This window comes from Phacochoerus africanus, chromosome 2 (genome assembly GCF_016906955.1).
Source record: "Phacochoerus africanus isolate WHEZ1 chromosome 2, ROS_Pafr_v1, whole genome shotgun sequence".
In the NCBI taxonomy this organism is placed as follows: domain Eukaryota; kingdom Metazoa; phylum Chordata; class Mammalia; order Artiodactyla; family Suidae; genus Phacochoerus; species Phacochoerus africanus.
Window position 1 is genome coordinate 270,169,323 of NC_062545.1, and position 12,627 is coordinate 270,181,949.

A 12,627-nucleotide genomic window follows, 5' to 3' on the forward strand; every position below is an offset into this window, starting at 1 on the left:
GGGAAAACAATCAAACAACTTAAGTTTCCATAATGGCGTTTTGTTTCTTAGCAGGTCTGAATACCACACTCTTTACAAAGTAAAAATGATCTGATAACTTTTGTTTATCATTACTGTGGATTTCATGTGTCTTCTCTGATTGTGAAAATGCTGTAGAGCTAGGTCTTAGCTATGCCTAATTCACAACCATGTGTAGAACACATTTGAAATAGCTGTGGTCTGAAGCTATTCTTCAGTCCTGCATGAACAGAGGTCATGGGTCCAGCGGGCTTGGTCCTTGAAATGACAGAGCCACGGCCACAAAGCTTAGCTAGTGCCCTGAGTCTGCACCTCATTGTCCTAGGTCAAGCCTTCATTGTGTTATGGTGTTGTTCTGTTAGAGAGGCTACCACTGTACAACCAGCCGCTGAAGATTTCTAATCTGCTTATTTATAATTCAAAAGCTCGCCTATATATTAATGAACCCTTAATGAGCTGTTGAAAATGCCTGAATTACAGTCAGATTATTAAACTCAAGCAGCCCCGTAATCATACCATTTGAGTGGGCTTTAGGTACTTTTCACATCTGCAGCTCAGTATTGTGAAGGGTATGCGTTTATTCGGAGAAAGCTTTGTAATAATTTTGACCCGTAATTTATTTATTGCCCTCCGAATGCAGTCGTCTATGCAGATGCTCTCTTCCATTATCTGTGGGGCAGGTGCACAGCATGTTGAAAGACAGCTAATTAGGATTTGCTGAAAGATATGCAAAAACTGTGCGCTTATAACAAAGCCAAGTTCATTGTTAAACAATGTTTTACTTTGTTTGTATGATTTGTCTAAATCTTAGGGATACTGAAATGAATGTTGTGGTTATAAGTAGATTCCAAATAGGATTGTTGTTGTTTTTTAACTTTATAATGATATAACCAATGAGCCTAGATGTAAAGCTTTATAAACCTTTATAAATGTCCCAGTGTACATTTTGGATTAAAGGGAACAATGATCACTTTTTAAATTATTGTTTTCCTAAGTTTCAAGATATCAAGAGCTTTTAATAACCACACAGTTTGATTCATTCTGGCCCTTATAGATTTAGCTTCATTGAGATGTTTATTTTATTTTATTTTATTTTATTTTATTTTATTTTATTTTATTTTATTTTATTTTGTTGCTTTTTAGGGCTATACCTGTGGCATATGGAAGTTCCCAGGCTGGGGGTTAAATCATGGCTGCAGCTACCAGCCTATGCCACAGCCACAGCAAAGCCAAATCTGAGCCACTGGCGTGGCTACACCACAGCTCACGGCAATACCGGATCCTTAACCCACTGAGCGAGGCCAGGGATTGAACCCGCATCCTCATCGATACTAATCTGGTTTGTTTCCACTGAGCCACAATGGATTCGAACTCCCCATTGAGATGTTTATAGGTGCCTAGAGGATACAGAAGGTGTGACTTTAGCAGGTTAGCAAGCTGAGTAACAATGAGGTAGGTAGGATGAAGAATAAAATCGTAATTTGAACACAACAAAAATAAGTAGAAATAGTCAAATTAAAAATAATTTTAGAAACTTGATGCTATTACTATTTAAAGATTCATAATCATGACTTTGCTTAATAGAGAAAAAATTCCATTCATTTTTCCAACCATAGTTATGAAAATGACTTTAGTATTGATAAATAGCCTTCTTGATACTGCCTAATTGTGAAGTGCTCTAGTACTTTTCATCCAAAGGAGTATGAACTTTGTCAGGAAATGGTTTATATATATCTACTATTATTGAATTTAAGGGTTGCTTCTTATTGATATGCTGATGTTGGTGTAAATATATATATATTTATATATATATGTCACCTATGCATCCTTTGCATTTCTTCTTGACAGATTTCCTTCTTCTATGTCCCTTATAGTCTATTTGCTTGTGTATTAATCATTGAGCATTTTCTCTTGTTTCCCACACTGATTGGGGGATAACTTTGACTGTGTGTGTTGATTTACTATTAAAGAATCTCACCAATGTCCATAGGAAAGAGATCAGTATGTAGAAGTACGAGGGAAAAACTAGAAACCTGGAAGTACCTCGAAGGTAGATAAAAAACGCATTCCCAGAAGTGTCAGTGTCTGTAAATACAAAAAAGAAACAACACCTTAAAATGTGAGCAAAAATTTCCTTTAGAAAGGAGAAACTTGAGAATTCTCTTGTGGCATAGTGAGTTGGGGATCTGGCGTTGTTACTGCAGCGGCTTGGGTTTCTGCTGTGGTGCAGGTTTGATCCCTGGACCAGGAACTCCCATGTGCTGTGAGTATAGCCAAAATTAAAAAAAAAAAAAAGAAAGAAAGAAAGAAAAAAAGAAAAAAAATAGATTTAAAGGAGAAACTTAAGGAACTCCCAAACAAATAATATCAAAATTGAACAGAGCTTAAAGTGCAAGGTAAGAGGTTGTTCAGCGAGTCCTCGCTTTATGCCAAATACACAAAAAACTTGCTACGTGGAACTGCAAGCGTTCTAGGTCATGAGATTTTAACATCTAACAAAGTGAAGGGAAGGAAATCGAAGATATTACATTAAAAATGCCAGTGTACCCCATTTTTGACAGTTTCTTCTAGATCTAGATAAAACAACAAGTAACATGTTTCTCTCTCTTTAATTATCACCAATGTGCTGATAGTGATTTTATCTTATTTAAGAAAGTTATCTTTTTGGTTCCCTAAATGAATTTATTGTCTTAGTATATTATGGTTTTCAAACCTTATTTATTTACCTCTGAACAGGCAACAGATATAATTTTAAATTATTGTGAGTTAGTTTTATTACCCAGCTGAAATTATTCTGAAGTATATTTTTAAATGAAAGTGCCAGCTTTAAAGTGTTTTGAGGGAGGAAATTAAAGTTGTGCATTTGAGTTAAGACAACCAAGAGCTCTGTCATGCTGCGGGTATAATTCAAGACATCTAGGAATGAAATCTGTTCTTAAAAAAATTGATGGTAGTTTTAGGTTAGCAAATAAAATCACAGAGCTGGTGCTCAGTTGAGTACTTGGCAGCTTATAGATGTTACTGTCATGTAAGTTACACTAGTCACAGAGTGTGCACCACTGTGGATAAACAACAACAGTCACAGACGCAAAAGGCAGAATCCAAATGCAGACACGCAAGATGCCAACTTCCTTCCCCCTCTTCCCCAAGATGCCTTGTAACTAGTGTGGGGAAGCTGCTTTTAAACAGATTTACAGAGGTTAATTGGGCTGGGATATTTTAGATTATGTTACGCATTAATGAAACTGCTGATTTTGAGCTGTCATGACTCCAGTGCTTTTTATACCATGATAATTATTTTAAAACTTTGTCTTCTGTGTTGTTGAAAACATCTTGGCAGAAAGCCTAAGTGACCTGATTAAACCTACGAATTGTCAGCTGTGATCTATAGTACTCAGATGAGGTTGCTGACTGGGCATCACTTAGGAAGTTCTTGATTTAAAAGCAAAATTAGATTGAGACTACTGTGCCCAGCACTGTACTGCCATGTTGATGGTGTATTTTTAATACTGTATTTAATGTTCTGCTGTTAATAGTTTGCTGGCAATTGTTTAACAAATTCATTTAATAATATATATTTTAAAACCATAATTAATTACCTCGTAATGTATGTGTTTCTCTTCTCTCCCTGAAATTACATGGTGGAGAAGCCCATCTAATCCTGTCTGTTTTCTAATTTTTGGATATAGCTTGTGAATTAAGTAGTCTATGGATTTTAAATTCTCTTCTTCCAACTGTACAGAGAAACAGAATAACCACCTTTTTTAAAATGGGTCCCTTTTGTATCCTTGGAATTAATTTTTTTTTCTTTTTCAAAAATCTTCAATTTTTACCCCTCTCCCATTTTTGCTTAAATCGTCTAAATCTGAGAAGACTGGATATTGGAATTCTCTGAAGCCCAGGTTACCTTTTTCTAAGGATCCAGTCTAGGATAAATTGAGAGGGAGTGATACTAGAAATTTCATAGAAGTAAGAGTTTTAACATGCTTACTTATGCTTATTGATAAAATTCGAACAATGAAATTCTCAGCATGAATTGTAGTACACTGATGTTGTTTGATCATGTACTCAAATAAATAAGTTACTCACACTATTTGTCCTGTTTCTCGCTTCTTCTCTCTCTGTCTCTCTTTCTCTTTCCTTGAAGGTCTCAGCATCAGAGGAGCCCAGGAGGAGGACCCTCCCGATCCCCAGCTAATGAGACTGGACAATATGCTTTTGGCAGAAGGGGTTTCAGGTCCTGAGAAAGGTGGGGGATCGGCGGCAGCAGCTGCAGCCGCGGCAGCCTCTGGAGGTTCTTCAGATAACTCTATTGAGCACTCAGATTACAGAGCCAAATTGACCCAGATCAGACAAATCTATCACACAGAACTGGAGAAATATGAACAGGTCAGCAGCCGCCACTCTCATAGTCCTGCACAAACCCTCTGTTGCTCTTCTAATAGACTGCGCTAATTCTGAGGGCTGTGAGGTGTACATGTTAACATAAACGGCAGAATAAACAAGGTCAATGCAAAAGTCCACGTGAATTGTTGGATTGGTGAAGTGAAGTCCCTTTGAAATTGTGGAGGTGAAGCTAAATCTGTTTTATCCCGTCTACTTTGTAGCTTTATTCCCTCACATTTATGTGCCCTTACTGCCTACCACACCCGCAGCCATCCTTCCCCTCGGACCTCACTGCTTGGTGCTCGGCAGAGCCCTTTGTCATTAACGTTTATGCACTGGCCTTGTTCATAGCTATCATAACAACTTTTAAAGGGAAGCGTGGCATAGTGAGCTCTTCCTGCTATGCCATGAACTCTGGAATCCTCCTGGGAACTGATTCTTAAGGATTATGCCAGACTATAGGGGAGGGAGCTGACTTCACAAAGTAAGCAGGTTCTGGCCTTTCCTCTGAGGAGACCTCCCAAGATAATTACAGGTTTCCTGGGGCAGGGAATACTAGGCATTGTGTACTAAATTCCTGATTAGAAAGAAAGTATGGATTAAAAGTGCTTTTCTCAGCAATTACATTAACCATACTTCATTGGATCTAAGATAGCGTTGATTTTAAGCTGTATCGTTGTGTTGCCAACCACCCAGAGAAAATTAGCACTGCCCAATTGAAGTATAACATGCCACCGATTCCAAATGCTTCCAAACTTCAGAGATGTTAAAAAATAAAAAATAAACCTTAGAGTCAAGGAACAAGGTGAAATGTTGGTTGTTCATTTTAAACATTTTATTTGCTAGTTTAAGGCTAAAAACCTGCTTAGTTTGAGGAATTCTCACTGAAAGGTGATTTTTAAAAAATAATTATGGAAATGTTTAAATGTACCCTGAAATAAAGAGAATTTTAGGTTGAATTCTATGACATTGCTAAGTTTTTAGGTCGTAAATAGTTGCATATTGGCAATTTTATAGAGTTCAACCTAAAATAAGGAACCTCCTAGATACCCATTACCCAGGTTAATAGTTATCAACACTTTATCAGTCTTATTTTGTCTGTCTCCCAGTCACCACTGTTTTTTTGGGTCATAGAGTATTTTAAAGTAAGTTCCAGGCATCATGTCATCTCACCCATAAATACTTCACTCCGTAGTCAGGCATTTATTAAAGTCCAAATACCATGATGTTATGTCCTGGTCAGTTTTAATATTGATTTTTCTTCTAAGTTCCCTGTATAGTTTTAGTTATGTGTGTTATTTTTTTCATTGCCTTCTCTAATATTCTGGATATGGTGTTATTAAGCAAATGCTGGATTCTGTCCCTGAGGTGAGTGTGTTTTGAGGAAGGATAGAAAAATTTATGTAGCTTTATGTTAAAATACAATATAAATTAGTATTATAAGACTTTTTTTTTTTTGAATAGGCTTTCTAGGCTCTCATTGTATCTCTAGTCTCATTTGCAGGAATAATTTTTGGTGGACGAAGTGCAAATAAGAATTTTGGAAAAATGGTCTTGTGTATGTATATGAAAAAAATTGAGCTTTCTGATTTGATAGATGAATAATCGAGAATAAACAAAATAAGTCATGGCTGAAAAGGTTGCCTTGCGCATAAACAGTAGAAAATGGCTCTAATTTGTAGTGTAACCCTAATTGTTAAATACATCCGTACATACTTACTAAAAATAAATACTGACAGTCACCTTGCATGGAAAGATCTATAGTATTAGGGGTCAAATGGCCTGGCTTTTTAGCTGAGGAACTATGATGGTTCCTTACTATCTCCTGCCATGTTCTTCATACCAGCCTCTTTATCTTCTCCCCTTAGTCCTGTTGGAAGTTAGGTGAAGCTGACATTAATCGTTGTCACCAAGGCTTTTGTTTTATTTTGTTTTATTTGCTTTAAAAATACACATGGATACACAAGTTCTTCATAAAATGATCTATATTATGTATTTTTATTTTCACTATCAAATTGGGAAATAATGAGTTTTAAAATGTAATCATGAATCTTATTTCTAGATATGGTCAATAGCCTCATAGAAACCACTGAATGTGTATTTCCTTTCTCATTTTTGAAAGTTTCAGAAGGGAAAATATAGATATTTGAAATCTATGTAGTCTTATGGACAAATAGAGTATGATGGCTCATTGGCTGATTCAACAGAATTTTAGCTTACAAATTTTCTCCTGTAGGTTCTGAATTGTTTTAGAAATAAGGTAGTTCTCTTGGGTCGTCTTTGGGGCTGGCTTTTTATCGCTATTCTGTGTGTAGTTCTTAGGCTTATTAGGATCAGTGAGTTTTGCCATAAGGTAGTTTTTTCTTTTTGCATTTTTGGGATACAAGGGCTTTATCGGGGGTAGAACTCTCAGGGATATGCTTTGGAGTTACCACAGGGGCTACAAAGAACTACGTGGGATGAAGGACTAGTGTTTCTAAAATGGATGGGTGTTATAATTTCCATTTTACAGGTGAGAAAACGAGACTCAGGTTAAGCAATTTGTCCAGCATCTCACATCTAGTTAGTGTCAGAATCAGAATCAGGTTTTGAAATCAGTTTCTGACAATATGCCTTTCTTTTCCGTTGAATTATGCTGCTGCTTATGATTGTGAAAAAACAGAATTCAACTGAGTAAATTTTAAAGATCTTATTGGTTTTATTCAGTGATTCATGAATCAAGCAGCATCTCCTCTTAACCCAAAGAAAGGAGCTCCAAGAAGCTGTACTAAATGAAAGACTTACAGGCAGAAAGGAGCAGGACAAGGAAGTTACACTAGCAAAAAGGATTGGTTGTGGCAAGGTCACCTTCCTCTAGGGCATAGCAGGGGTCTGTCAGGCAGATTACCTCACTAGTGCTGACCCGGTAATTCCACATTGACTGGTTTAAGATTACATTCCTGGCAGAGACTGAAACTGAAATTAAGTAGTCTTGGTTGGGTGACTTGGGGCATAGCATAAGTGACTCCATTTTGGGTCTCATCTCATTTTTAACAATTAGAATTTGAAAATAATTCAGATACATTCTGATTTTTCTCTTATTTGCCCATGTTGGATTGCGTTTGGGTTGGGATCAGAACAGAGATGGAAAAAAAAAATAACTATTTTAATCACTTTACAGAAATTATATTTTTCTTCCTAAAAGTACATGAACATGGGTCCTCTGAGTGACAGGAAGCTTGCTAGTAAAAAGGAAGAACATATATGTTAAGGCGGAGGCTTCGTCAGAAAACTGTGTTGTCTTTTACTAAAAGAAATAAACTACATTGGAATCTTAGAGCTATTCACTCCACTGTGTTTTGCAATGAAGCTGTAATGAAAATGTATCTGAAGCCTGTTTAGATTTAGATTGCCGTAAAATTAACAAACACCACCACTGCAGTAAATTAAAGTACCTTATAAACAGAGCCACATTTACAAAGCTAAGCAGACTAGAGCCACAGTTAGAGCAAAATTAAATCCAAGCTGCAAGGCTCAGCTTTCTTTATGTGTATGTTTTGGGAATGATACTGTCTTTAAAAATCCTGTCCTTTTTTTTTTCTCCAGAAAAGGTCCTTTGATCATATGTTTACATTACATAGGCTCAGATATAATGATTTTTGGTGATAACCGTCTAAATTCACTTACAAATGCTTTTGAAATATTAGGCATAGAATGTATATTAGAGTAAGATTCTTTAATATTACTACCACCTAAAAGGAAAACCAAAACTATTTTAGTTTTCTGTTATTGATCCTGACACTCCAGAGGAATATGATAATTTTTCAAAGCTTGTAGCAACTGTGTTGTAGTATTTTTGTCCTGGGTGTATTGCCTTCCTCTTTAGCCGGAAGAAAAACCTGGTTGCTTCTTTGTCTGCTTATTAATTAGCTACAAGTTTTGAAAAATGCTTTTACTGTACCTTTCTAATATACTTTTATGATTAAAAGCCCAACTATTAGAATAGGTGAATTCCTAATGAATTCGAGCCAAAGGTCCCGAGAAGCCTATTTTCAAGAATTGAAGGCCTTTTGGTTCTTCTGCCTGTCTTCCAAAGGGAAATGGATCCATCGGTTTTCGCAAATGAAATTTGACTTAGACATTTGTTCTCAGTTAAAAAGGGAAAGCTATATATCATGCCCTATGCAGCTCTCCCACTTTGCTTGTACCAGAAGAAATGCTTGTACACAAGCAATTCACTTCATAATTTACAGCTACTATAATAGAGATGACATATTGAAAGCTATCTACTATAATTATATTGAAATACATTTTTTGCTGAAGGCAAAAGTGTTGTAAGGGTCCCAACCTTCCCCAAGCATCTGGGAACCTGCTTTCTGGGTTCACAGATGTCTTTTGAATTCACCTCAAATCAGGTAAAGGATTGGAGCCAAGCATGTACACTCAGCGTGCTCAAGACCTAATGAGAACCCCTTGTATAGCACAGGAACATCTACTCAATAGTTTGTAATAACCTATACAGGAAAAAAGAATGGGTATATTTATATGTATGACTGATTCACTTTGCTGTACATCGAAAATAATACAACTATAAAGTAAGTCGACTATACTCCAATAAAACTAAATTTAAAAAATAAAAATAAACACACACACACACACACACACACACACACACACACATGCAAATGTGCTCTAGAAATTAGGTACTGTTTAGCTGCTAGAGGGCTGTCAGATTGCCAGGAATTGAGGTGGGGGGACGGAGACTGAGCATGCAACCTAAACTGCTCTAAAGGCACAGCCTTGTGCTTTTTGAGGATCTCAATATTGTGAGTTTACATTTGCTGGCGAGATCTCCTTTGCTTGTAAAGAAATATTAAACAAAAAAAAAAATCAGGTTTTTAAATGCTAATGTTATTACATAAGAGATTGTAAAGCCCACAAACTCCTAATCCCATTTTGCTATTTCTTCTTAACAGTTAAGCAAGAAAGACAAAAGGGTATTACTTGACATAAACTTTATATTTCGTTTTCCCAAGCAAGACTTTGTCATTCTTTGCTCCAAGGAAACGGTTTTACTTCTTGTCAGCTTTCATGCTGGGTCTTTTCCTTGACTGGAAGCAGTGTTGAGTGTTCCCCCCTTTTCGTCCAAGTTTCTAGTTTGTTGGCTCTAGGTACCAAATATATCTTTGACCATGTACTTGATTAATGGAATTAATTGTTTTATGTTTGAATACTCCTCCCCCCCTCCAATTTCTTTGGAAGCAGTGTTTGTATTTATTCAGGCAACCGGAAGGCAGAACTATATTAGGTAATCAGAGTAGGGGTTTTTTTGCAGAATAACACACAAAAATATGATTTTCGGAGTTCCTGTTGTAGCACAGCGGAAATGAATCCGTCTAGGAACCATGAGGTTGCACGTTTGATCCCTGGCCTCGCTTAGTGGCTTAAGGATCCAGCTGTTGCCGTGAGCTATGGTGTAGGTTCTAGACAAGGCTCGGATCTGGCATTGCTATGGCTGTGGCGTAGGCCAGCAGCTGTAGCTCTGATTAGACCCCTAGCCTAGGAACCTCCGTGTGCCGCCAGGTGCGGCCCTAAAAAAAAAAAAGCAGAACAACCCGATTTTCATAAAATTACCATTTCCGTTGTCAATAATAACTGCTCTTTAAAATATTAATTATGTTCCATACTGTGCAAAGATCTTAACATGTGTTATATAATCTAATCCTTACAAAAACCCTCATGAGATAGGTCCATAAACCATGTAATTATGTTAAGATGTGTTGAGGTACAATAGATATTTCATCTTTGCAACTGTTCCTTAGGCATATTGATCTCATTTTTGTTGGCTTAGAAAGAATCTTTGAGTGTTGACTTCTATCCTAAAACAAGGAGAATCCATTGATTTAATAAGGATTCCATCAATATAAAGTTTATAATAGTGGACTAGAGTTCTGTGCAAGGTTAGAAAGACATCTAGAAAATGGATGCATGTAAATTTGAGAATCATCAGCTTTTAATAGAGATTTATTCTTTCTTTGAAGAGTAGATTTTGAGAATGGGGGTTTTATGATCAGTTGCCTGCAATCAGCTTCTCTAGATGCTGATTGTAGGCAACAGGCCAATTCGGTTTTTTAGATCTGCTCATGAGCTATTTTAAAACTTCCTCTAAAGTCAACCCATGCTCTTTGTCTGATTTTACACTTTTACATTCAATGATGTGAAATTACAGGCAAGAAGGGAATTGAATCTTAAATTCACAAATGAAAAAAGCACCCCTTCAAAACAAACAAAACCCTGAAAACTAATTTTGAGTGCAGGCCAAATATGTAATGGATATTGAGGAGATAATTTTAAGCTAACAAATATCATTCATAACATTATTTCAAATCCTCAACTATATTACTTGGATTTTTAAGAAGAAAGGAACAAAGGGCAAGGAGAAAGGCTCATAATAAAAATTGATTGAAAATATATTTTTTTTATCAGAGTTCCTGTCATGGGTCAGCGGTAACAAACCCAACTAGTATCCATGAGGATGTGGGTTCAGTCCCTGTCATCTCTCACTGGGCTAAAGATCCGGCATTGCCATGAGCTGTGGTGTAGGCCGGCAGCTACAGCTCTGATTGGACCCCAGCCTGGGAACTTCCATATGCCATAGGTGCAGCCTTAAAAAGCAAAAAAAAAAAAAGGAGTTCCCATCGTGGCGCAGTGGTTAACGAATCCGACTAGGAACCATGAGGTTGCGGGTTCGGTCCCTGCCCTTGCTCAGTGGGTTAACGATCCGGCGTTGCCGTGAGCTGTGGTGTAGGTTGCAGACGCGGCTCGGATCCTGCTTTGCTGTGGCTCTGGCGTAGGCTGGCGGCCACAGCTCTGATTAGACCCCTAGCCTGGGAACCTCCATATGCCGCAGGAGCGGCCCAAGAAATGGCAAAAAGACAAAAAAAAAAAAGTAAAAAGAAAGAAAACAAGAAAATAGTTTTTATCAGATGAAGTTTTTAACACTTTATGTTCACTTAACTATGTTATTACAATGTATGTTTTAAGCAAAACATGCATTTTGTTCCATGTTAAACAAAAATACATCCTAGATAATTTTCAACAACTGTATTAAAAGAAAAAAAGGGGAGCTCCCGTCGTTACACAGCGGAAATAAATCCAACTAGGAACCATGAGGTTGCCAGTTCAATCCCTGGCCTCGCTCAGTGGGTTGAGGATCCGGCATTGCCCTGAGCTGTGGTGTAGGTTGCAGACGCGGCTCGGATCCCGCGTTGCTGTGGCTCTGGCGTAGGCCAGTGGCAACAGCCGATTAGACCCCTAGCCTGGGAACCTCCATATGCCGTGGATGCAGCCCTAAAAAGACAAAAGATTAAAAAAAAAAAAAAAAAAAGAATAAAAGGTTTTCAGCCATTACTTGTAAATCAGAAAATCCAAGGAATCAAAATTCTCATTTCCTAAATATCCTTGTTAAGTGATTGTTTTTACATTTGTATTGTGGACATTGACCAGAAAATTCTTAACTGACAATTCCACTTGGAAAAATAATAAGGCAATGAAAAATTTCTCCATGTCTATTTTAATAATATAGTCTTGTAGCTATGATGGAGGATATGATAAATGTTTGAAGTGAGCATCTTACATTTTTAAACAGCATTGATGCTAGTATGTGGTTGGGTGGCCCATCAAAAGAACTCTGCAATCATTTGATCATTCTTACTGCATTTATATGTTTAAAAAAAATGTATACCTTTTAAGGAATAGGAGATGAGGCAGTACTGTGCTCTGCTCTGACACTGGTACAGATGATGCTGTAAATGAGGCTGTAATTTACTTTCAGTGGTATAAAGGAAAAAAATCACTTTGCCTAAAGTGTATGCATCTTTCTTAAGGGTGTACCCAGATTTTAATTATCTAAATGTAAATACTTAACGAATTTTACTTAGAGTAATGAGCTAAAGTGCACACTACATAAATGAGATGTTCTAATTAATCATGTATGAACTACTGGTTTAAAGAAAAGCTATGTGAATTCTGTGAATGTTGGGCTATTGCCAAATTGCTAATCAGCATTTGCATTCATAGATGACTTCACTTAATAAGTTGTGAGACATTCAGCAAATGTTTTAGGAAATTATGAGTTTTTAGATGCAGAAACTTTTTGCTTTTAACCCTTGTTTTTCACACAAGCCTGTAAAACTGCTTCTTAGAAACCATAGGCAACCATTTATTCTGGAGAGGTTAAAATAC

The 12,627-nt window shown here is 36.9% G+C and overlaps 1 protein-coding gene across 3 annotated transcripts in view; it reads left to right on the top strand.

Annotated features, from left to right (window-relative positions):
* The window catches only part of PBX3 (PBX homeobox 3), a 226,332-nt gene that overhangs the window by 166,710 nt on the left and 46,995 nt on the right, over positions 1-12,627 (top strand). For all 3 annotated transcript variants that reach the window (XM_047768416.1, XM_047768417.1, XM_047768415.1), the window contains exon 3: positions 4,166-4,407. In XM_047768416.1, the coding sequence (XP_047624372.1) occupies positions 4,166-4,407 (242 nt within the window). The remainder of the gene's footprint in view (positions 1-4,165; positions 4,408-12,627) is intronic.